The sequence below is a fragment of the Rhincodon typus genome, chromosome 1 (assembly GCF_021869965.1).
Source record: "Rhincodon typus isolate 14 chromosome 1, sRhiTyp1.1, whole genome shotgun sequence".
Lineage (NCBI taxonomy): Eukaryota > Metazoa > Chordata > Chondrichthyes > Orectolobiformes > Rhincodontidae > Rhincodon > Rhincodon typus.
In genome coordinates, this window is record NC_063332.1 from 35825660 (window position 1) to 35852429 (window position 26770).

Below are 26770 nucleotides of genomic sequence, written 5' to 3' on the forward strand. Positions count from 1 at the left end.
CTAAATGGGTTCCTCGGCCATTTCAGAGGGTGATTAAAAAAAAGTCAATTTTATTTCTGTGGGGCTGAATTCACCCACAGTCCAGACCAGGTAAGGATGGCAGTTTTTCTCCCCTAAATGATATTGGTGAGCCAGATAGGTTATTACAACAATGGTTTCATAGCCATCATTAGATTTTTAATTCCAGAATTTTACTGGGTTCAAATGCCACCATGATTCGAACCCATGTCCCCAAAACATTATCTGGGTCTCTGGATAACTTGTTCAATGACAATCCCAATAGGCTATTGCTGACAAAGCTTGGACCACAGCTTCACAAACAGCATGTAGGGCAATCGGCAGCAGTTTCATAATAAGAAGAGTGGACCTGCATGAGAAGGGCAGCAGCAGTGGTAGCAGATAATAACCAACACACGAGAGAGCGCCCTCAACTGGTTTCTCCTATCAGAGCTGAAGTGCAATGGCACAGGGAAATAGGGAGGCAACTGGTGGGGCATTCCTTCCATACTCCTTTGATTGGCTAAGTGGTTTAAATTAGGAGAAGTTGTTACATTGAAGAGTGCAGTTAAGAATGGAAACACAGAACGCTTGGGAAACTCAGCAGATCTGGCAGCATCTGTAGAGAGAGAAACAATTATAATGTTTTGTATCCAGTATGACTCACCTTCAAAAGTGGTTGAAATGTCAACTTTCCTCCTCCTATGATGCTACCTGACCTACTGTTTTCCTCCATATAAATGCAGTATGTATAAGAACAGGTCAGAGGCTAGGAATACTGCAGTGATTTACCTCACCTCCCGACACCCAAATCCTGTCCGTCATCTACAAGGTACAAGTCAGGAGTGTGATGGAAGAGTTCCCACTTACCTGGATGAGGGCAACTCCAACAGCACTCAAGAAGCTTGATAACATGGCAACACCACCACCTGCAAGTTCCCCTCCAAGCCACTCACCATCCTGACTTGAAAATATATCACCTTTCCATCAGTATCACTGGGTCAAAATCCTGGAATTTCCTCCCCAGTGTCATCGTGGGTCTACCTACTGCATGTGGGCTGCAACGGTTCAAGCAGGCAGCTCACCACCACCTTCTCAAGGGCAAATAGGGATGAGCAATAAATGCTGGCCACTCAGCAATATCCATGTACCATGAGTTCAAAAAAAACACTAAATCTTAAATTATCCTGTGTATTTCTTAGTGTTGGTAACAAACTAACCTTCATAAGACTGTTTAAAATGGCAAATGTCACTTTACTTACCACTATTATCTTCCACCATCACAGTATGACAGAGTGCAAGAATTTTAAAAAATTCCCGTGTTGCAGGATCTTTTCCTGAGCGAATAAGTTGAGGTAGGTAATGGTCATAAAATTTGAGGTTCCCATCAGCATAGCTGTTCCAGCTGAAGTCAACAAGCTACAAAACACAAGTTATTTGTCAGGTGAATGTAGCAATGAAAAAAAAAACTCTGTATACAACATTTTTGGTCAGTGCAATCTTTAACTAGTGAAAGTTACAGTTCATCAGGGTTGCACGTTGGACAAACTGTCCGACAAGACAAAAAAAAACTGATAAAGAGGCCGAAAGAAACAGAGGAAAAATAGAACTTGGGTATTATGCATTCATATTAAAGAAACATTAAAGGATAAATGTAACACAGCCAGGCTATTTGGCCCATTCCACACATAAATAATACCATCCTAACCATTTTGTTTGCCTAAAACTCTTGTCCAACTTCTCCTTAAAACATGTCAATATTATTCATTTCAACCACGCCCTGTGGTGGTGAGTTCCTTATTCTCACCAGTCTTTGAGTAGAGACATTTCTTCTGGATATCTTTTTGAATTTCTTGGTGACTATCTTGATTGGAAGTCTTAAGTTATGCTCTTCTCAATAAAACGAAATATGCTTTCTGTATCCGCTTGATCTAATTGTTTCATAATTTTACAGACCATTAAAATGATCCCTCAGCCACCTTTCTTCAAGAGATTGGTACCATAGCCTCTACTGACAACATAAATTATGAAGAACAGTGGTGCCAGTACTGACTTGTGGTCCACCACTTCCCACCTTCTGCTTGTATGAATAACTTTTCCTTACTCCCACTCCTTGCATTCTGTCAACTCTGCCAGTTGTCGTGACTCCACATTCTTTGACCTTGTACATGAGTCTATTATGAGGCACATTATGAAAAGCCTTTGGGAAATTCAGGTGAAGCCCATCTACCCACATTGTCATGCTGTATTTGGTGTTTTTTCCTGAAAATATTCATGAAGGTTACCCAAGAAAAAGGTTTCCCTTTTGATATCAATGTTGATTATGTTAATATTTTTCATGTCTGCCAATACCCTTATTATTGACAAACAGAAAAATCTGCTTCTCAAAGGAAAACAGATCATTTTATCCCACTCCAGTAACTCTCTGAATAATCACCTCTTTGTTCTAGCTACAAATAACCACCAGAAGAAAACATGCATTAAACAAAGCATGAAAATGGAAATGTGACTGAGGTCTGAAAGATAGCCAAGTGATTGCAATATCTGAACCAGTTCAGTATAAACTGTATGAACCCATTTACATTAAAGAAAACAAGAAATGCAAGTTAATTCAGTTCTTAAATGCCATAGGATATTCAGGTTTTCTTTTTAAGTTGCTCTCTTTTGAACTCAGTTCATGTTAATATTGGTCAGTTAATAGGGCCCATTGTCAGGTTTACCACTCAGACTGTTCATGTAACATTCTTTCAGGCCAGTTCTTACGTAGAGTCTCAAGACCTGATGGAGCCACTTTAGAGCAACTATCCCAACTTCCCTGAACATAAGATATAGGAGCAGAAGTAGGCTATTCAGCCCATCAAACCCAAACTGCAATTCAATGAGGTCATGGCTGATCTGATAATCCTCAATTCCATTTACCTGCCTTTTACCCATAGCACTTGATTCCATTGCCAATTAAAAATTTGTCTATCTCAGCCTTGATTACACTTATCAATCCAGCTCCTATAGCCCTTTGTGCTAAGGAATTCCACAGATTCACTACCCTCAGAGAAGAAATTCCTCCACTGTCTTAAACATACAATCCCTTACACTGAAATTCTGCCCTCTGGGCATGGACTCTCCCACAAGGGAGAAACGACGTCTCAGCTGACCCGTGCTAAATTGCCCACAGTGCCCAGGGATAAACAGGCAAGGTGGATTATGGGAAGTGCAGGATCATAGGGTTAGCGTAATGGGTGGGATGCTCTTCAGAGGGTCGGTGTGGACTCGATGGGCTGAATGGCCTGTTTCCACATTATAGGAATTCTTTGATTGTTCCTGCCACTTATTTTCTTACACTTGGACCTTGTGCACATTCTATTCTTCCAAAAGTTCTTGTCTGTCAAACCAGATTACAACAAAAACTGGGGCCATAGCAATATCATGGTCTCCACTGGGATCGTAACACCAACGATTCTTCTGCTCTTGGGCTCTCCTGCTGACCTCCTCTTGTTGATGCATGCTCCCAGTGCCTCTCCAGCATTCTCTCTACAACTGCAAGTGGCTCTTCCTGTCTCAGGCCCACTTTATGAGCCTTGTGAACAACAAAGCCTCAGGAGAGTGAAGCAGTGTATGGGAGTGTCAGTGAATCATAGAGTCAGCAAGCCCAAAGAAAGTGGAAAATGCAGTTTTTCATTTATCAAATTTGAAAGTTATTTCATTTATAAATATCGTAATTTAGTAATATTAAATAATTCAACTTTCAACAGAGGAAACCGTATTCTATTTGTTTGATTTAGAGATGAAGGAATTTAATGATTAGTCTTTATTGCTTTTTAATGCTGAAAGAAAAAAAAACACATTTTCTCCAAGGTTTTCATTTTGCACTCAGAATATTTTGCAAGAATACGAATTCAAGAGGAAAGCCAGTAGTTTTACAGCATGACAGCAGAGCGCTGATTGGTTGTCAAGCAGACACTGATTGGTGGAAACATTGCCATGGTGAATGCACCATTAATGCTGATTGATAGTTAACAGTTGGCATTGCCCTGAGAAATTAACCAGCAAACTCTTTTGTTGAGTTTAAACAGGTTCAGTGTGTATATAGGTGCTTTCTGTCTGCAAAAATCAGGGCCTGTGTACCTATATTAGCTTCCAGTACATACAAGGTGAGCCTGACTGATGCTGCTAAAGCGATTGTTAGTGTAATTCCTCTCTGTCCCAGTCTTTCAGAGTCATTCTTGAATGAATCTATCCTAAAATGCATTGCACTTTTTAAGCAGAGTGAAGATGATTGGGCTGCTCTCAACTTGGGGTCTTTTTCAAGTTGGAAATTCAAGTACATGCTATTTGAGAGTTTCTGAAAAAGAGACACACTATCAAAATATTGTCCTCTTGTCCTCATCAGGATATTTACTTATTAAATAGATTTACTTACAAATATTTATAGTAAAGTTATTAACCTAATGAAAATAGCTTTAATGCTGCAGAAAGAAAGCGACAGAAATATCTCACCAAGTTCATCAATTGTTAAAGGTTTCAGCAACACATTTTGGGTGTGGCATTACTGCTGTTCTGTAAATATCCTGTGCAATGGATATCATCACAAAAACTGAGAACCAGTTTCAATGAAGAATACAAAGTATGCTTCAAGTGTTTGCAGCATGATTTCAGCAATTTCACCTTCGAGTGATTTATTTATCAACATTATGAAACAATTAGTTTTACCTCTACTCGGTCTGTCCTGTCTCCCGCAGCATTACACAACTCACCTGAAGAAGAAACAGAAAATAATATTTAGGACCACTTTGAACCTGAAAGTCAGTGGCAGTCTGCACAATGTTATTGGTTACTGGCTCTGATTCTGCCAGAATCAGAGTGGTTCAGTTTGCATCAACCAGTGGAATTTAAAATCATTTAACAAACAGACATTCAGTTAGAAACATAGACTCAGAGTATTACAGCATGGAAACAGGCCCCCCGGCCCAAACTGGTCCATGCTGCCCACTCAGCTAGTTCCAATTGCCTGCATTTGATCCATAGCGTTCTGAACCCTTCTCATCCATGTATCTATCCAAATGATTTTTAAATATTGCTATTGTACCTGCCTCAACCACTTTCTCTGGCAACCCATTCCAAATGCTCACCATTCTCTGCATGAAGAAGTTGCCCCTCAGGTGCTTCTTAAATCTTTCCCCACTCACCTTAAACCTATGCCCTCTAGTTTTCAATTCCTCATCCCTGGGAAAAAGACTATATGCATTCATCCTGTCTATGCCCCTCATGACTTTATACACCTCAATAAAGGTCACACCCCCATTCTCCTACATTCTAAGGAATAAAGTCCTGTCTTGGCCAACCTCTCCCTATAACTCAGGCCTACTAGTCCTGGCAAAATCCTTGCACACTTTCCAGTTTAACTATGTCTTTCCTATAACAGGGTGACCAAAACTGTATACAATACTCCAAGTGCGGCCTCACCAATGACTTATACAACTGTAACATAACATTCTAACTCAATGCCTTGACCAATGAAGGCCAGCATGCCAAATGCCTTCTTCACCATCCTGTCTACTTGTCATGCCGCTTTCAACAAACTATGTACTTGTACTTCTAGGTCCCCTTCTTCCACAACACTCCTCAGGACTTTACCTTCTACTGTATGAGTCCTACCTTGATTTGACTTTCCAAAGTGTAACGCCTCACACTTATCTGTACTGAATTGCATTTGCCAATCCTCAGCCCACTTCCCCATCTGATCAAGATCCTCTGTAATTTTTGATAACCTTCCTCACTATCAACGATACCTCCTAATAAATTGTATCATCTGCAAACTTACTAATCATGCCTTGCACATTCACATCCAGATTATTTATGTAAATGACAAATAACAAAGGTCCCAGCACCGACCCCTGTGGCACACCACTAGTCACAGGCCTCCAGTCTGTGAAACAACCTTCAAACGTCACCCTCTGCTTCCCACCATTGAGCCAATTTTGAATTCAATTAGCTAGCTCTCCCTCGATCCCATGCAAACCAACATTCATGACTAGCTTGCCATGCAGAACCTTGTCAAAGGCCTTACTAAAGTCCATATAGATGACATCCACTGTTCTAGCCTCATCCATCCTCTTGATTACCTCTTTGAAAAACTCAAAGATTTGTCAAACATGGCTTTTTGTGCACAAATCCATGCTGACTATCTCTAATCATACCTTGACTATCCAAATGTTGGTTGATCCTGTCCCTCAGTATCCGCTCCAATAACTTGCCTACCATTGGTGTCAGGTTCACTGGCCTGTAGTTCCATGGCTTGTCTTTGCTACCTTTCTTAAACTATGCAACAACATTAGTTACCTTTCAGTCTTCAGAACTACATCAGTGGCTAAAGCTGAAGCAAAAATCTTTGCAAGGGCCTCTGCAATTTCTTCCCTAGCCTCCCACAATGTCTGAGGATGGACTTGATCAGGTCCAGGGGATTTATCCAACCTAATGAGCTTTAAGGCTGCAAACACCTCCTCTCTGATAATGTGAATGTGGTCCAAAACATCCCCACTTATTTCTCTTATTTCCTTAGTATCCATGATTCTCTCCTCAGTAAACACAGAGGCAAAATATTCATTAAAAATCTCCCCTGTCTCCTGTGGCTCCACAAAAAGGTGGCCATGCTGATGAATAAACCTGAAATTGAAAACTTGTCACAGCTCAGTGGCCATGAAACCATTGCTGATTGCTGTGAAAAACCATAAGGTTCTGGAATATCTTTTACAGAAAAAAAATTGCCAATCTTAGCTAGTCTGGCCCAAGTGTGACTTCAGATCTGTAGCTGTGTGGGTTTTTCCATCTGAAGTGGTCGTGCAAGCCAATCCACTTTACCAAAATACAGCAGATTTCAATCAAATAGCGCTTCAAAACATGGCTCATCAACTTCTCAAGGACAATCAGGGACAGGCAATAAATGTTGGTTTTGTCTGTATTGCCATGTCTTATAAAGGATTTTAAAAAAAACACAGGAAGGTTGCAATTGACAGAAATGCTGCCAGGTTGGGAAAGAGTTGGGAAGGGATTTGTGTGGAGTATGAACATTGACAAATATCATACTTGAATCAGACTAGCCATATAAATACCGGTGTCACCAGAAACAGGTCAGAGGCTAGGATGCCTGCAGCAAGTAACCCACCTCCTGACTCCCCATAGCATGTCCACCACGTACAAGACACAAGTCAGGAAGGTGATGGAATACTCCCCACTTGCAATGAGTGCAACTTCAACACTACTCAAGAAGCTTGAAACCATTCAGGACAAAGCAGACCACATGATTGGCACAACATCCAAAAACATTTACCCCCGCTACTGCCAATGCGCAGCAGCATGTACTGTCTACATGGCACTTAAGCAAGAATGTATAACACCTATAAGATGCACGGCAGAAAGTCACCAAAGATTCTTAGACAGCACCTTTGAAACTCATAACCATGACAATCCAGAAAGACAAGGAAAGCAGATACATGGGAACACTGTCACCTTCAAGTTCCCTGACAAGCCACCCATCATCCTGGCTTGGAATTGTGTCACTGACTCAGTGGTGCCGAAGGAACAAAGTCCTTGAATGTACTCCTCAAGGGCATCATGGGCTTACCTACACCAAACGGGCTACAGTCGTTCAAGAAGGCTTCTCACTACTACCTTCTCAAGGGCAACTCAAGCTAGGCAACAAATGCTTGCCCAGTCAGCAATGTCTACTTCCCACAAATTAATTTAATAAAATTACTTACTTACATGTTACAGATATATGCAAAGCCTAAGTCGTTAGTCTGTCATTTGAGTTATTTTTTCCTTCACTCATCAGCAATGAGTCAACTAGGCAGTGAACAAGTTATAGCGGTAGGACGAAGGCTGCAGACAGCCAAGTTTTCAGAGCCCAATATGCATCGAGCTCAAATCTAAGCTTATGTTCGCCTCTGTTGCAAGGAGTCAAGGGATAGGACTGATCTCAGTGCAGAGTGGTTTCAAGACATCACTGAGGGTAATTTTCACCTTCCTTTCATGGATGGCAAATTGACAGAGCAGATTTCTGTTAAGAAATGAATTCAAGGAAGTGGAGTGACTTCATGCATATAACAACACTAAAAATATGTTATGTCCATCTCCAGTAGCTATTCTGCAATATAAATGTAATATTTGCCCAAGAAATGTTCAACATTTTAAACAAAATTATGGGCAATGCTGACAACTCCAGCATTTATTGTCAACGTATAAGTTAATAGTAGGGTTATGCCGTTTTGGTCTGTCATGCCTGCTCTGCCATCCACTGCTACTTGCTCTTGAGAAGATGACACAGTAACTGTTCTTGAACCACTGCAGTTAATGTGGTGTGGGTAAATATGATGTGTTTTTCATGTGGGGAGCTCCAGGATTTTGACGCTCTGATGAAGAAACAATAACACATTTCCAAATCAGGATGCTTTGTGAATTAGGGCGATACTTGTCGGTGGCAATGTTCCCATACATCTGCTGCTCTTCTAGATAGTAGAAATTGTGTTTACAAAGTGCAGTCAGACAATCCCTGGTATATTTAGGCAAATTCAAGATGAACAGGTTATGATATAGTTTTTCAACATAAGGAAGCAAACATACCATATGTAGTGCCACCGATGCTACACTTCTTAAATGCCATGATATTCTGTGTAAGAGTTCCTGTCTTGTCAGAGAAGATGTACTCTATCTGTCCAAGCTGCTCAGTCAGTGTTGTTGTGCGTGCTTTGGCTGGAGTGTCCTTTTCAGCATAATACATTTGGAGATCCCAGTTAATGAAGTAGCTTTGACCCATGCGAATCACTTCAACACTAAAGGGAGAGATTACAAAGACTGTTATGATAATTAAAACGAAGAACTGCAGATACTGGAGATATATAATGGAAACAAAAATTGCTGGAGAAACTCGGCAGGTCTGGCAGCATCTGTGGGGAGAAACTGCTTTCTACCAAACCTGCTAAGTTTCTCCAACACCAAAACAGAAGTTGCTGGGAAAGCTCAGGTCTGGCAGCATCTATGAAGCGAAATCAGAGTTAACGTTTCGGGTCCAGCGACCCTTCCTGAAAACTCAGGTTCTGAGCTATCCCAGCAACTTCTGTTTTTGTTTCTGATTTGCAGCATCCACAGTTCTTTCAGATTGTATTAAGTTTCTCCAACAAGTTCGGTTTTTGTTTCTGTTGTGGTAATTGTCTCTTTATGCAATCATCAAGAGCGCAAGAAAGAGGTCAAGCCTATTATTGCTTCAAATGCAATAAATTCAACACGGTAACATGCAAGAAGTTTGACTTCTTTTCTCCTGAATACACTGATTTATTATAGAAGGTTGTCAGCAGAAGGGAAGATATGTTTCTAACCTAGAGATCTGCAGAGTTAGGAATGACAGCAAAGGAGGAGACATGGAGGAATTTGAACTCCATTTGCAGATCATTCATCCAAGCCTTTGTATTAAAAAGCCAATAATACAGACATTACCCTCCCAATCCTAATTTTGTAGTACCAGGGAAGATAGGTGTTCTGTGAACCAATGTCCTGTCCTCAAAAAAGACCCTTTTCTTCTAGCTGCCTGCCACTTCAACACGCAACTGTGTTCCCTGACCAACATCTGTGTCTCAGGCTTGCTGCAGTGCCCCAATGCAGCTTAGTGCAAGTTGGAAGAACAGCACCTGATTTTGCACTTGGGAACGCAGCAGCCTACAGGACTCAATGTTGAGTTTAACAATGTTAGGGCTTGAGGCACCTTCTCCCATGTCCTTAGCCCACACTCCAGGTCTTTTTATCACAAGTCTGCTATTACACACTCATTTTTAGCCACTAATAGTCCCCATTAGTAGCTATTCATTTTCCCAGACTAATCGTTATCTACTCCTTTGCCTGCCCAACTGCGCTTTTCTCTCCTTGGGCTCTATCTTCATCTGTCGTTTACTCCTTATTCCCCTCTCCCCATCCTATCTTCTGCATTTAAAAAAAGAACAACGTTTTCCTATCTACCATCAGTTCTGAGGGAAGGGTCACTGGACTCGAAATGTTAACTCTGATTTCTCTCCACAGATACTGCCAGACTTGTTGAGCTATTCCAGCAATTTCCACTTTTGTTTCTGATCTCCAACATCCACAGTTCTTTTGGTTTTTAATAAGAAGAATATGCCCACTGTAATGGTCAAGTAAGCCACTTAATTAAACCCAATTACGAATAAGCAATAAATACTGGTTTTGTCATTCCTTTCAAGAATTTAACAACGAAGTTCAGGCACTCAATTTGGTGTATTATCGGGATGTATTACTTTCATGGAGCCACACAAAACAAGAGAACAGAATGAGGTATATTTACCTTACATAAAGTGATATGGGGACTAGAGTGTTCATAACAATGATATAACCCCAGAAGGCAATGAAACCTCTGTAGGAAGGTGGATCATCTTCGCCATCATAAAGGTACCAGGATCGGGTGGCATTGCCAATTTCACTTTCCCAGAATGTGTGCCCAATAGCAAGACCAGCTGACAGAAGAATGAGGAACAGAAAGATCTGGAAAGAAGTACAATTGCACAAATGGATCACTCATTACATTGAAAAAAACCTAAAAATACAATTATGTAACTGTACTGCAGGTCATGGTTTTCTTTTACCAGATAAACTATGTAATTCATGAGTTGGTCAATTTTGGTTCTTTTGAAGTTTGTTTTTCCACCATTCCTCATGATTTTGGTGTCAGCACCTGTAAAACAGATTAATTGTAAATTGTAAATTGTAATTGTTAGGAGTCAATATCCTAATGGCATATTCTATCAAAGCAACTTTACCATCTGAAATGCTGTAAAGGTACTATACAGAATTAAAGATCAGATAAAATAATCAGCGCTTTCCTTGTGTATTAGAGCACACGGAGGGAATAGGTTAAAGCAGTTATTCTATGTCACACACAACTGCATTTTTAAGACATTAAAACTTTCCAATATGATTTTAGGTGCATTGCCAAATAATCAGGTATTTTTGAAATGTTTTATTCAACTTTCCCAGAATATCACCGAATATCATTGCAAGACTTTAAGACTTAGGAACAGAAGAGTAGGCCATTCAGCCCATCAAGTGTGCTCTGTCATTCAATAAGATCATGAATGATTTGATGATCCTCAACTCATTGCGACAGTTTTAAAAATCCAGACCTGTTGTGAACAAGTTGAGTAATCTCAATTCTCATTCAATTCCAAGATTCTCAAATCATTATACGGGCTGTAATGAGACAGGATGTGATGAAATAAAATTCGTTAAATACCTGCAAATATGACAATTCCATGCGTAATCTCTGTATTGCGGACAGTGCAGCCACGCAGCAGGATTGTGTTCACATCAAGAGGATAACTCTGGTTTCTCCAGAACAAGGTCCCGGTAAATTTGTCCAGCCGATTGTTTGGCTCTTCACATTCTACTAAACCTGATGAAACACATTTGCTTTAGTTCAGTGAAGGACTAAAAATCATCGAGAAAGATTTTTTAAAAGAGTTACTCCTTTTATACAGCAATATTAAAAAAAAAAATTCACATGAAAGCACAGCTGCTCAGGAGGAGTACTTTTGTTTCATATAGAGAAGGTAAGTAGTGATCAACAGGGTTAAAAAAACTTGGCACATCTGAATGGGTGAGCTGAGAGCTCAACTTCTGCCAAAGTGAAAGAGAAGCACATTATTAACATCATGCGGCATTATTTCCCGAACTTATGCTGATCTCCAAAGGCTGTCTGAAAAATCCATCCTGTGAGATACAACAAGACATGGTTTCATACACATTAACACAGATATTGCAGTAAGGTTCAGGGTGAAACTCTCAGCGTTCAGTTACTACAAGTTAAATTTGACAGTAGACTTACCACAGACTTACCATTAATCAGAAAAATTTGGAGCTGCTGTTAAAGTTGCTTTGCTATTGCATAAACCACACTCAATGCTTCACCAATAGAATAATACAAAATACAGATTTAAAGTTATGTGGGATTGTTGGCAAGATCACCATTTGCTGCCCATCGCTAATTGTCCTAAAGGAAGAGATAGCAAGTCACCTTCTTGAACTGCTACAGTGCATTTGCTGTAAGTACACCCACAGTAATGTTGAGAAGTGAGTTCAGCAAAAAGAACTGTGATATCGTACCAAGTTAGAACCGTGTGTGGCTTAGAGGGGAATTTAAAAGTGGAGCAGGGCGTTCCACATATCTGCTGTCTTTGAAGTGATTCAGATCATAAGTTAGGAAGGTGCGGTTGAAGAAACATTGAGAGTTGTTGTTGTAGATGATACACCCTACTGCCGCCTTGACTTGGTCATGGAGGGAGTGCAAATTAAAGGTTGCGAATGGAGTGCCAATCAAGTGGACTGCTGTGTCTTGGACATGTTGAGTTTCTCAAGTTCTCCATTCCATCACACTAAAGACATGTGGAGCTCACTCGAGTTACTAGCCTCAGAACTCCAAATCTGTTTTGCTTTCAGTTTTTGGTCAACAGGAACATCCAGAATGTTGATAGACAAGGATTTAGTAATAGTAATTTTGCAGCAATAGTGACTCCTGCCAAATTGTTGAGGTCAAGGTGACCTTTTCTCCCCCCAAAAACGTTAGCTCATGATGTGGCATTGTTGGCTAAGCTTGCATTTATCTATCATCCCCAAATTTCCCTCTAGTAGGTGGTGGCGAGCCCTCTTCTTGAACTGCTGCAATCCATGGAGAGTTAGGTGCACTCGGTGCTGTCAGGAAAGGTGTCTGACAAAATTGGGTTCACCACTGTATTTTCTAGTGCCTAGATTTATGCCAGCGGTCCATCCAGTTTAATGCCTTTTAGATTTCGTAGCTGCCTGATAGAACTGACTGGTTTTCTGGGCCATTTCTTTGTCCCTTACTTCTTTCTTTCTCTCACTTACTGCACATGAATTAAATATTCTAACCAATGTTTCCTGGTTGAATTTCTGCATATCAAAATTTATTGTTGCTTGTCTTTCCACTGCCCTAAATTAGATCTGAAGTAGTGACACATTCTAAATGAAAAGCCTGGGGGAAGGCAAAGTCATAATGGCAAGGTCATTGGGCTAGTAATTCAGAGGACCAGGCTAATGTTTTGGGGTCACTAGTTCGAATCTCTCCACGGCAAAAGGTGAATTTTGAATTCTGGAAGATTCTGGAATTAAAAGGCTATCCTCTTGGTGACCACGTAACCATGGTTGATTATTGTAAAAACCCTACCTGTTTCATTAATTAACCTTAATGAGGAAATCTGCCATCCCTACCTGGTCTGATCTACAGGTGACTCCAGACTCTCAACAGTGTGGTTGTTTTAACTGCCCTCTGGGCAATTAGGGGTGAGTGATAAATACTGGCTTCTATTCACCAATGCCTACGTCCAATGACCAAATATTTTTTAAAAAGGCATAAGACATGGCAAGTGCTGTCCCTTTATTCTTGCCTGTAAATCTGGGCATTGATAACAAATGCATTTCTTGACAGGAACCCAACATCCTGGGAGTTATCATTGACCAGAAATTGAACTGGACTAGCCATATAAATACAGTGGCTACAAGGGGCCAAAGGATCTGTTCTTGTGCTGTGCAGTTGTAAAGAGCAGGTCAGAGGCTAGGAATACTGCAGCAAGTAACTCACCTTCTGACTCCTCAAAGTGCGTCCACCATCCACAAGGCACAAGTCAGGAGTGCGATGGAATACTCCCCACTTGCCTGGATAGTGCAGCTCCAACAACACTCAAGAAGCTTGACACCTTCCAGGACAATGCAGCCTACTTAATTGGCACCACACCCACAAACATCGATACGCTCCTCACTGACACTTAATAATAGCAGTGTTTTCCATCTCAAAGTGCACTGCAGAAATTCAATCAGCACTTTCCAAACCCATGACCACTTCCATCTAGAAGGACATGGGCAGCGGATACACGAGAATAACATCTCCTGCAAGTTCCCCTCTAAACCACTCACCATCCTGACTTGGAAATATAATCATCGTCCCTTTAGTGTTGCTGGGTTAAAATCCTGGAATTCTCTCCCAAATGGCATTGTGGGTCTACTTATAGTTTGTGGGCTGCAGCAGTTCACCATCACCTTCACAAGGGCGAATCTGGAAGGGCAATAAATTCTGATCCAGCCAGTGACTGGCATGTCCCATTTTAATTATACCACATAAGCGCAGAAGAGAACCCACACACTTAAAAGCTACAGATGGCAGCAATGCACACAAAAACTTACCATCAAAAGATTCCAGATCCTTTTCTTTCTTCAGCAGTTTGTCTGTAACTTCTAATGACATTTTAAACTTCAGGTTAGTTTCTCTGAAAACAGAAATAATTCAGCGATGTGTTAATTTTCTATTTTGCAAAAGTTGTTGTTCATATTTTCTTGACATCCATTGCTAGAACATGGCCAAATTTCCAGGCTCGCACATGAATTCTTCAGCTAATACAGACAAGACAACTCTTACACCATTTTTCAAAGGTAATAAGCATATTTTAAATAATTGAATACAAAACAATGCTACATTGGCTAACTAAGAACGTCTACATTTCTTACATAAGTAAACGCAACTCATTAGTCTGTGGCCTGAGTAATATTTATGTTATAAAAAAAGTAAACACAGATTAACTGTTGTATTTGCTAAAAAGCAGATGCATTCTTGAATTCTTCTAAGAACATTGAAAAACGTATTCAGCGTATACAGAGTGACTACCTTAACTGTCAGTTTAAGAGAAATCAGCAAGATTTCAGGTCACATTCAAAATCAGGAAAGCCCCTCATCTCCTGCTCAGAAATGCCATGAGTAAAGATAAAAGACAAAAGCTCATGTAAAGCAGCTTCAAAATGAAGATACAGGCTCGACAAATTTGCTCTGATCAGTCTGAAGAGAGAGAAAAATGAAGCTCAAAATAACTACAGTACTTGATAGAATATAGCTAAAATTGCAACAAAATTTGATGTGATCTCTAACAGCCGAAAGCATTCATCTCTGCATGGTAATCCAGCTTGCAGAAACACAAGTGAAAAACAACACAGAAGGCACAGAAACGTTCCTTTTCCTTGCCAGTCTAAGCTAGCTGTCAAGAAATGATTAGCCAGCATTGGGTGCATGTCTAAAACATACAGACCCTCTGTGCACAGGTGGAATAGCTGACAATTTGTGTGTGAAGTGCTTTAAGTCTTTGAATGCAGAAATACACAAATTCAAGGCATTCACTTAATCAAGCGGCCATCTGGGGCTACTTAGAAAAAACATTGCCAAAGCTCATGGAAATAATGTCAGTTTGTGTGAAATAAAAGCCTTGTCTATTTGTTCCGGTGATTCAAACAGAATGTGATAAATCCCATGGCACTAATGCAAGGGAATCTGGGAACTGTTCTGGAATGTTGATTACCAGTTCTTACTCAACCACTATCACTACAAACAGATTACCCAATCATTTCATCTTATTGCTCGTTTTGGTCTTGTTTTTGAAAATAGTTACCATAACTATCACTGCACTTGATGTATTGCATGCAAAAAGACATTTCAGAAAGAACTGTATTAAGAACTGCATTAGAACTGTATTTTTTCAAAAAAAATCTGAAATTACTGTAGAACCTCAGTCCAGAAAAACTACTTATGGTTGTATGATCGATACAGCAATTATTACGGGAAAAAAAGGCAGTTGAAAAGCGAAATCAGTACACCAAGTCACTTCCAAAGGTCAAAAGTGGATGATTATGGCACGTATGAAGCAATATTCTGAGCAAACCACACAGTAGTTTCATCATGCCTGAACTGTATTACAGTGCGTGCTGTGAAAGAAGGTACCTTTTATTTTCAAAGAATATTGTCTACTTCTGAATTAAAAGCACATTGTACATTCAAGTTCTTACCCATCAAGTTCAGCTGTTTCCACGTAACAAAGACTGTTGGGCTCTGAACTGGACAACAGTAGTATATCAGCCTAAATAATTACAAAGAATGTATACATGTCATACAAAACAAGGTAAGAAATGTTAACGTTTGTTGCAAACCAAAAAGATGAAACTTACTGGAATAAAATCATCTTTGTGTAGGCATACAACATCTCCAACTTCTATGTCCTTCCACTTTGTTGTTTTAAACCTAAAAATGGTGAAAGTATTATGAGAATCAAACAATACACAAGGGGCCTTTTGGCCCAATGAGTCTGCACCAACAAGAAATAAAACCCTTATCTAAATGGATCCCACTTTCTAGCACTAGGCTGATAGCCTTCAATGTTATGACATTTCAAGTGTTCATCCACATACATTTTAAAAGATTGTGAGTTTCCTGCCTCTACTACGTCCCAGGCAGTGGCTTCCCTCAAATCCCCTCCAAACCTCCTGCCCTTCACCTTAAAATTATGACTCCTTCTTAATGACCCTACTACTAAGAGAAACGACTACTTTCTATCCAACCTGTATGCCCCTTATAGTCTTATACACCTCTAATAGGGAGCTCTTGTGGTGGAGAGGTAGTGTTCCTACCTCTGAAGCCGGAGACCTGGGTTCATGTGCCACTTGCCCAAGAAGCTTGTATTGCATTTCTGAATAGGTTAATTAGGAAATACCTACAATTCTATTAGGTCCACCCTTAGTATTCTCTGATCCAAAGAAAACAGCCTGAACCTGTCCAGCCCCTCTTCACAATTAAAATGCTCCAACCCAGGCATAAAGTGGTAAATCGCCTTTGCACCCCATCCAATGCAATCACATCCTTCCAATCAAGTGGCAACATTCTTACCTACCTTATTAACTAACCCTGCTGCCTCAGGGACCTGTAGCTAGCACCCCAAGAATCCTCCCTTCTTCTGAGCGTCCTGATGTCCCGTCATACATTGAATACTCCCTTGTCTCGTTATCTCTTCCAAAGTGCATCACCTCACACTTAAACAGAGTTAAATTCCATCTGTCACTGTTCTGCCCATTTAACCAATCTGTCTATACCTTCCTGTAATCTAAGACTTTCTCCCTGATTATTAACCAGCCTGCCAATCTTCTTGATATCCGCAAACTTACTGATCATTACCCCTCCACTATCCCAACACACACACACATCTTTATCATGTATAAATATCACAAACAATAAAAGGGAGCCAGCACTGATCCCTGCAGTACACCATTGGACACCTGCCTCCAGTCACACAAACAACGTGCAGGTTAGGTGGATTGGCCATGATAAATTGTCCATTGTGTCTAAGGATTTGTAGGTTAGGTGGTTTAGTCATGGGAAACGCAGGGTTGTAAATAGGGTAAAGGGTGGGTCTGGGTGGAATGCTCTTCAGAGGGCTGGTGTGGCCTCAGAGTCATAGAGTGATACAGCATGGAAACAGACCCTTTGACCAAAACTGGTCCTTGCTGCCTACTCAGTTTGTTTCAATTGCCCGCATTTGGTCCATGTCACTCTAAACCTATCTCATCCATGTACCTATCCAAATGTTTTTTCTGGATGTTGCTATTGTACCTGCCTCAACCACTTTCTCTGGCAGCCCATTCCATATATGCACCATTCTCTGCGTGAAGACGTTGCCCCTCAGGTCCTTCTTAAATCTTTCTCCTCTCACCTTAAACCTATGCCCTCTAGTTTTTAACTCCCCATCCCTGGGGAAAAAAAGACTACATGCAGTCATCCAATCTGTGCACCTCATGATTTTACACACCTCAGTAAGGTCACTCCCCCATTCTCCTACATTGGAAGGAATAAACTCCTATCCTGGTCAACCTCTCCCTATAACTCAGGCCCACTTGTCCTGGCAACATCCTTGTAAATCTTTCCAGTTTAACTACGCATTTCCTACAACAGGGTTACCAAAATTGTATACAATACTCCAAGTGTGGCCTCACCAATGACTTATACAACTGTAACATAACATCCCAACTCCTACACTCAATGCCGTAACCGACGAAGGCCAGCATGCTAAATGCCTTCTTCACCACCCTGTCCACTTGTGACACCACTTTCAATGAATTGTGTACTTGTACTCCTAGATCTCTCTGTTCTATGACACTCCTGGGTACTTTACCCTCAACTGTATAAGTCCTACCTTGGTTTGACTTTCCAAAGTGCAACGCCTCACACTTATCTGCATTGAATTGCATTTGCCAATCCTTAGCCCACTTCTCCATCTGATCAAGATCCCTCTGTAATTTTTGATAACCTTCCTTGCTATCAATGATACTTCCTAATTTTGTATCATCCGCAAATTTACTAATCATGCCTTGTACCTTCACATCCGGATCATTTATGTAAATAACAAATAACAAATAACAAGAGGTCCCAGCGCCGACCCCTATGGCACACCACTAATTACAGGCCTCCAGTCCATCACCCTCTGCTTCCTACCATCGAGCCAATTTTGAATCCAATTAGTGAGCTCTCCCTGGATCCCATACAACCTAGCTTCATGACTAGCCTGCCATGCAGGACCTTGTCAAAGGCCTTACTAAAGTCCATATCGACAACATCCACTGCCCTCCCTCATCTATCCTCTTGGTTACATCTTCGAAAAATTCTAAAAGATTTGTCGGACATTATTTCCTGCTTGCAAGTCCATGCTGACTATCCCTAATCAGACGTTGACCATCTAAATATTGGTTGATCCTGTCCCTCAGTATCCTCTCCAATAACTTGCCTACCACTGATGATAGGTTCACTGGCCTGCAGTTCCATGGCTTGTCTTAGCTACCTTTCTTAAACAATGGAACAACATTAGCCAACCTCCAGTCTTCTGGAACATTAGCCACTGGTAAGTGGCTAAAGCTGAAGCAAAAATCTCTGCAAGGGCCTCTGCAATTTCTTCCCTAGCCTCCCACAATGTCCAAGGATTGACTTGATCAGGCCTAGGGGATTTATCCATCTTAATGAGCTTTAAGGCTGCAAACACCTCCTCTCAGTTAATGTGAATGCAGTCAAAAACATCCCCACTTATTTCTCTTATTTCCGATGTACCCATGATTCTCTCCTCAGTAAACACGGAGGAGAAATATTCATTAAAAATCTCCCCCATCTCCTGTGGCTCCACACATAGACAGCCATGCTCATCTTTAAGGGGGCTTATTCTCTCCCAAGCCACCCTCTTACTCTTAATATAGCTATAGAATCTCTTGGCACTATCTTTAACCTTTTCTGCCAGTTCAATCTCATACCCTCTTTTTGCTCTTCTGATTTCCCTCTCATGTGCTCCTGCACTTTTTATAGTCACCTAGGGATTCACTTCAGCCCAATAGCTTATGCCTTCTTTTTCCTGACCAGAGCCTCAATATCAGCCAGCGACCCCTAAACCTGCTGGCTTTTGCCTTCACCCTAACAGGGACATACTGTCCTGGACTCTTGATATCACACTTTTAAAAGCCTCCCATTTGCCATCATTCCTTTTCCTGCAAAGAGACTCACCCAATCGATCTCTGCCAGATCCTGCCTAATGGTGCCAAAATTGGCCCTGCTCCAGTTCAGCACCTTGACCTGTGGACCTGTCCTATCTTTTTCTATAACAATGTTAAAACCGTGCATGTTATGGTCACTGAACCCAAAGTGCTCTCCGACTGACACTTCAGTCACTTGCCCGACCTTGTTGCATAAGAGGAGTTCCAGTGTTGCGCCCTCCAGAGTTGGGCCCTCTACATATTGATTTAGGAAACTTTCTTGGACACATTTGACAAATTCCACCCTGTCTGGGCCTTTTACACTCTGGGTTGCCCAGTCAATACAGGGGAAATTAAAATCTCCAACCAATACTACTCTGCTATTCCTACGGGTATCTGCAATCTCTCTACACATCTGCTGTAGTACTCGCTGACTATTTGAGAGTCTATAATACAGTCCCAACTGAGTAGCCATCCCCTTCTTGTTCCTAAGTTTTAACCATATAGCGTCATTTGATGACCCATTAAGAATATCCTCTCTAAGCACTATTGTTATGTCCTCCCTTATCAAAAGGGCAACTTCCCCGCTTGCTTACTTGTACTTCTGTTACACCTGTAGCTTCTGTATCCTGGAACATTGAGTTGCCAGTCCTGTCCTTCTCTCAGCCATGTTTCTCTTTTGGCTATAATATCTTAGTTCCCAGAGCCAGTCCATGCTCTGGCCTCATCTGCCTTACCAGTCAGGCCTCGTGCATTGAACTAAATACACTTTAAACCAAAAGTCTTTTCGCTCCCTTTACTGTGCCCCTGGCTATCCTGAATAGTAGACTTGCTCTCAGTGGACCGAATGACCTGCTTCCACATTGTTGGGATTCTGTGATTCTATGAAACAGCCATCTACCACCACCCTCTGCCTCCTACCAAGTCAATTTTGAATCCATCTTGTCAAGTTACCATGGATTCTTCTTTATCAGTCTCCCTTGTAGTACCTTGTCAAAGGCTTTACTGAAATCTATGTAATCTAATGAACTGCACTATCCTCATTGACACACTTGTCACTTCTTTGAGAAATTCCATCAAATTTAGCGTTCTTTCATTGTTGTCTAGTTATTTCTTGATGTATAAAATGTAGTTACAGTTCAAAGTTACTTCATAACGGAATATGGATTTGCTATTAAACTGCAAGCTCCATACACTTGTGTGAAATTTGTTCCAAGGTTATGAGCTAACATTGGATAATCAAAACTGTAATAAAATTAAGAAAGATATGTTTATTTCCTCAAGAAAACAATTAGAAGTAACAAATACAAACATTAACTTTAATAGCAATTTTCCCTGCTCGAGACCTAAGACAACACCACTGGAACAGGTACAGCAGAGGACAGCAAATTGCTTGCTTTCATATTTGGTGCACAATTCAAGAGAGAATATTTGGATTATGGGTGGGTGCTAACCTCATTGTGTGTATTGAATGCAACACGCAACTGCACTGGGCTACAAATCTTATTATGCAAGAAGCTGGAAACTTTTCAGAATTTTTCAACAGCAACATTTAAGAGATCATAAAGCCGGTATATTAATTGTGTTTAAAGACTATCAAAAAGATAAAAAAATTTTAATACCTGCCATCCTGAAGGACTTCACATTTCCGATTATTAACAATTCTGTCCATCTTGTGTCTTGCCTGTGATGTACAAAACAAAAATGAAAATTCTTCAGTGTCGATTGTCATGACTTCATCAATCGTGTCTTTTCTATGGCCCTGGCACCATCTAACAGAAATAGCCTACCAGAAATCTGGCAACTCCATTGTTAAGGCGTTGCCTGCTATCAAATTAAGCTATGGGTTGATCACTAAAGTCTTAAATTAGAGGAGCAAACAAAGGGCACCATCCGATAATGAACATATTGCTATGTCTACATTCAAATGCACATGTGGCAGATCTAATCTGAAATAAGGCTTGTCAAACAATTTGCCAATTTTCCATTCTTATGACAAGCACAAAATGTGAGCTGTGACATGAGTGAGCACCTGCTGGAATAGGGGCGAATGGAAAATGGAGAGAAGAAGAAAAGGAATTATTGACTCCAATTCCATGACACATTATTATCAAGTTTTTTTTAATTGGTTGGTGAAGCTGCATTCATCAGGATTGTGGGTGGGAGGAAAAAAAAAGAGAATGGCTTGAGCCTTTCCAATATTGAATCTCCGAAATAAATACGGACAAGTCTAAAACCACAATTTTTGGTTCCATCCACCAACGATCCTGCCTGTTGAAAGTTGCCAGAGACCAAAACTACCAGTTCTTGTCTAGTAAATAGGATGATCCTGGATTCAAATCCCAGCAGTGCCTGTATCTTACTTTAAAAGCTCCTCATTTTTACAGGACACTGAATGGCCTGGACAGGGTGGACATTGGGAATGTTTTCATTCGGAGGAGAGATTAGGACCCAAGGGCACAGCCTTAGAGTAAAGGGAAGACCCTTTAGAACGGAGATAAGGGAAACTTCTTCAGCCAGAGGGTGGTGAATCTATGGAATTCGTTGCCACAGAAAGCTGTGGAGGCCAGGTCACTGAGTATATTTAAGACAGTGATAGATAGGTTCTTGATTGTGAAGGGGATCAAGAGTTGTGGGGAGAAAGCAGGAGAATTGGCTTGAGAAACCCATCAGCCATGATTGAATGGTGGAACAGATGCAGTGGGAATCATGGCCCAATTTCTGCTCTTATGTCATATGGTCTTATGGACTCCAGCTCTGTATGAGCTCTTGACGAGCTAAAATGCTCATCCATGCCCTTGTTACATCGAGACTGAACTATTCCAAGTTGAATAGCCTCTCCACCATTGAGAACATGCTCAGACACCTTTACTGTGTTCACATAGTAAAGAAGACTCAACGTTAGTAGTTCATATTTTAGAATGTGTGGTCAGACAAAAGTAAAATAATTGCTCACAATATCGTCAACAAGATCCTTTACTGCTGTTATTCCCAGCACCACCACCAAAGGCACCAATGTAGTGTACCAAGCCAAGGTTGAGATCTGAGGAATGGCCTAAAAAGAAACAGAAGAGAAAAATTGCTTATAGAAGCTGATATCTCATAATCAGATGATGATAAAATGATTCAATATTCAGGTAGTTCTTATTGTTATTACTTATATACCAGACAGTTGCAGAGGACTCTTGTGGTCTTGTGGTATTGTCCCTACCTCTGAAGTAGGAGAACTGCTCCAAATCCCACCTGCTCCAAAGGTATGTACTAACATCTCTGAACAGGTTAATTTGAAAATATGTACAACACAGGCGCACACATCATTCAAATGCTAAACAGACTGAAATTTTCCACTGTTGCATCACTGCAGATTGTTATGGACTAGACCAAACCCCCTCAAAACATTGAGGGAAAAGCCTAGACCCTAACTTTTATCTTAATTAAAAGGTTAGTGTAAGGGGCTGCATTCCAGATGTGATTCAATTGGTCACACTACTAGACTTTAAGCAAAACATTCTTTATTCTTAAACCACAGTTAAAATACTAACAAAAAATAATTGGCATAACTTTAACTCAATCGTGAAACTTAACAATTACTCATCAACTGTTCTAATTTAGGAGCATCACATAAACACATCCTTGGCAAAGGCAAACTCAGCAAAAGAGATTTCCCTCACTTGCTATCTTCTCCAGTCTAGGAGAAGGAACACAACAGAATCCAGCAGTAGGTGGAGATAACTCAGGCTTTTGCAGCAGCAGTGAGCTGTATCCAGCTTCAACTCCAAAGCCCCAACTTTAACCACTGAAAGCAAAACTAAAACCCTAGTTCTGTGTGAGCTTGACTCCACCCACTCATGTTTCCTTTTTCTAAAATAAATCAAAAACTGCTTTCCATGGAGGAGACACCTAAGCACCAGAATTACAACACATCTCTTCAAGATAAACAGGACAAAACAAATTCCTCTTAAAGGTACATTTCATCACAAGCTAAAAGGCCTCTCATCAAACCCATTCAGAGCTCTTACAATTCCTGTTCAAAATACCCACCTTCTCAGGAATCAAATGAGAAAGATGCAATTTTCATAAAGCTTAAAAAGTAAAAATGCGACCGCATGGATCCCAAAATGCACATATACACTATACAAGAAAAAAAAATCACAATGCCGATTATACACAGCTCCTCAAATCTTCACACTGCTTGTGAAGCAGAGGTGTTGTTCAAGTAAACGTCTCTCATCATAATATATTCACCTGGGTTTCCCTTTCAGACACTCACGGACATGCTTGCTACTTCAAACATTGGCCTGGATTTTCACACGAAGGTCAATCACACAGAGATGGAAGAATTCCTAGTTCTGTGAACCTATCCATTGAAAACCTTTTGTTTTAAATTCATTCATGGGGTGAGGGCATCACTAGCTGGGGCAGCATTTATTGCCCATCCCTAATTGTTAAGAGTCACCCACATTGATGTGGGTCTGGAGTCATGTGTAGGCCAGACCAGCTAAGGATGGCAGTTTCCTTCCCTAAAGGGCATTAGTGAACCAGATGGATATTTCCTGACAATTAACAATGGATTCACGGTCATCATTAGACTCTTAACTCCAGTTATTTATTCAAATTCCACTATCTGCCATGGCGGGATTCAAATCCGGGTCCCCAGAACATTTACCTGGGTCTCTGAATTAACAGTCCAATGATAATACCATGTGGCCATTGTCTCCCCATGGTGCTTGGTCATCAGATTTTATAGTCTGTGGCCTCAGGATGGATAAGACGACAGGGTGGGCTACTCGTGTGGGATTGAGAGAGATCCTAGGTGCAGAGACTATCTGCCTCAAGAATCCAGGACTATGCATGATTAAGAAATCAAGAATAAAGCAGGAAACATTGTTTCAGCTTTCACCCTCCCCGACAGTCCCCAAGAACCATCCTTTCCAATCCAGACCACTTTGTGCCTCCCCTTCCACTCAAAATTCTCTCTCATGCTCCCCCTTTCCAAACTATGCCCTCCCAAGCAATACCAATTGATCCCATACCAAGTTATGCCCCACATACAACCTTATGTCTCCTCATACCTTACATGCAGTGGTATGCCCATCCAACAACTCACCCCTGTCCCTGGCACTTTATAGCACAAAATGCCAAATTAGTGCTAATCATACCAACCCAGGCATCCTCATATCCGACTCTTCAATGTTCTAACTCACCAGTATCTAACAGAGACAGACGTAACTTAATGGAATTTGAGATTGAATATATTTTAATTGTGTATTGCTGATTTCACTACATTGAAATTAAAAGAAACACTTCCTACATTTACATTCCTTCACCAAAATAAAACCTGATAACAATAGACATTTAAATCAAGTGCGCGATCACTTTCAAGATCAAACAAGAGAGTAAATAACTGATAGCTATCAGTGAAAGGGGAAATGGTGGGTAACTGCTGTGATAATGGGTGGTTGTGAAATCAGTAATTAATCCTGTAATGGAAGCCCTTCAACCAGACATCAACCAAATGAAATAGCACATATTTTTATTTATTTTGGTATAACACTCCAGGGCATTTTTTTCAAAGATTTAAAGGGCAGAACCCTTAAATGCATGGACAGCTTAATAGATATCCCCCCTGACAGTTTAACAATTGATTTTGACAGTTCCTTTTTACAGGTCCTCTTGACCAAGTATTCCTGAATTTTGACAAGTGATTTTGACAAGTTTCCCAACTAACCGACAGTGTTGTGGTTGGTTGGCTTGCCGAGTGGGTTCATTGTTCCGCAGACGTTTCATTACCCTGCTGGGTAACGTCATCAGTGCAGCCTCTGATGAAGTGCTGTTGTGTTTTTCCACCTGTTATTTAAAAACTCTGGGTGTCCATTGAGCTGGGTTACCTCATTTCCGGTTTTCCTTTGCAGTGGAGTATATATACAGGATCTAGCTCTATGGGTTTGTTGATGGCCTTCTTAGCGGAGAACCAGAATTGACAGTAGTGACACCAGAAGTGACATTGAGTTCTGAGGAAGCTTTTCCAGCAACTTTGTTTTCGTTCCAGAATTGACAGTAGTGAGCTTAGCACTTTTTATACACAACTGCACTGACTTGAAATTATTCAAAAGGACACCTTAACTTTGTGATAAGCGCAACAAATTTAGTTTCTAGTGTTAAAAAAAGCACCAAGAGGAAGAGAGGTCATGTAATGAGTGAGTTTAAAATGTTCAATAGTTTTCATAACCACTTACTTGAAGGATGAGAAGAATCAAAAAGTAGGCATTGGCTGCTCTTTTAAATTGTTCCATCAGGTTACGTGGTAAAAAAGTAACAACATTGTACTTGTACGTCCGGATGGCATTCCCCTGAAAATAAAATTGGACAAATGTTCTTGTAGATCAGAAAATGTTTTAACATAGTGAGGCATTAAATTGTATACCCAGATAACAGACAGAATGCATGATGAAAACATTACGGTTTTGGAAAGATTTTGAGCTTTAGGGTGTGCAAAAGTTATCGCTAGGCAGAAAATGAGTTAAAAAAAAAATGTTCACTCACTGAATATTTGCTTGTTTTAATGCAACCATACTTTGTAATTGTGAATTGATTGTTAAAGTTTCTGTCATTTGCTTTGACTTTCCATGTGTATTCTGAAAATAAAGCAGAGTGAAGCAATTTCAAAAAAAAATCTGAACAATGAAAGTAAGGAGACTGAATGGATTGTGACATTAATGCTTTGTTTTTTAAACTAAAACTGTTGGATTACCCAGCAACATCAGTTAGACAGTTTTCACTTTTGGAGTGGCAACAACCTTCTGGAAATGTAACTCATCAAAACCTGTTTTGTTGTCTTCTGTATGCAGTGAAGAAATTTATGGCTTCAATATTTAATGAAACAGCCCCTAATTGAAACAGAAACCCAAATTTCCAGATTTCTGAAAGACAGTGTTCAATTGAATTGTCTGGTTGTGACAACAACCTCTAACATAAAATCATAGGAAATAGGAGCATGAGTAGACAAATTGGTCCCTTCAGCTCATTCCACCATTCAATATACCCATGGCAGGTCCCCTACCTTGATGCCATATTCCTGCTTTCTCCCCATACCCCTTGATGACTTTAAAACATAAACATTCATTGAACTCTTTTCAGCAACTTTGTCTCCACAGCCTTCTGTAGAGAATTCCATGGGTTCACTGACTGAGGAAAATTTTCCTTATCCTTGTTCTGAATGGTCTACTCTGCATCCTGAGATAGTAAGAACTGCCGATGCTGGAGTCAGGGATAACCCAGTGTGGAGCTGGAGGAACACAGCAGGACAGGCAGCATCAGAGGAGCAGGAAAGTTGACGTTTCGGGTCAGGACCCTACTTGAGAAAAAAATTCTGCAGAGGGGTCCCGACCCG

The 26770-nt window shown here is 40.6% G+C and overlaps 1 protein-coding gene across 1 annotated transcript in view; it reads right to left on the minus strand.

Moving 5' to 3' along the window:
• The window catches only part of atp8b1 (ATPase phospholipid transporting 8B1), a 129870-nt gene that overhangs the window by 26820 nt on the left and 76280 nt on the right, over positions 1-26770 (minus strand). Inside the window, exons 4-16 of the mRNA XM_048604195.1 lie at positions 25924-26015; positions 25617-25730; positions 22337-22435; positions 21003-21064; positions 16048-16120; positions 15889-15959; positions 14245-14327; positions 11285-11443; positions 10638-10726; positions 10340-10536; positions 8614-8822; positions 4705-4748; positions 1260-1416 (exon numbers count right to left, since the gene is read on the minus strand). Of these exons, the coding sequence (XP_048460152.1) occupies positions 1260-1416; positions 4705-4748; positions 8614-8822; positions 10340-10536; positions 10638-10726; positions 11285-11443; positions 14245-14327; positions 15889-15959; positions 16048-16120; positions 21003-21064; positions 22337-22435; positions 25617-25730; positions 25924-26015 (1449 nt within the window). The remainder of the gene's footprint in view (positions 1-1259; positions 1417-4704; positions 4749-8613; positions 8823-10339; positions 10537-10637; positions 10727-11284; positions 11444-14244; positions 14328-15888; positions 15960-16047; positions 16121-21002; positions 21065-22336; positions 22436-25616; positions 25731-25923; positions 26016-26770) is intronic.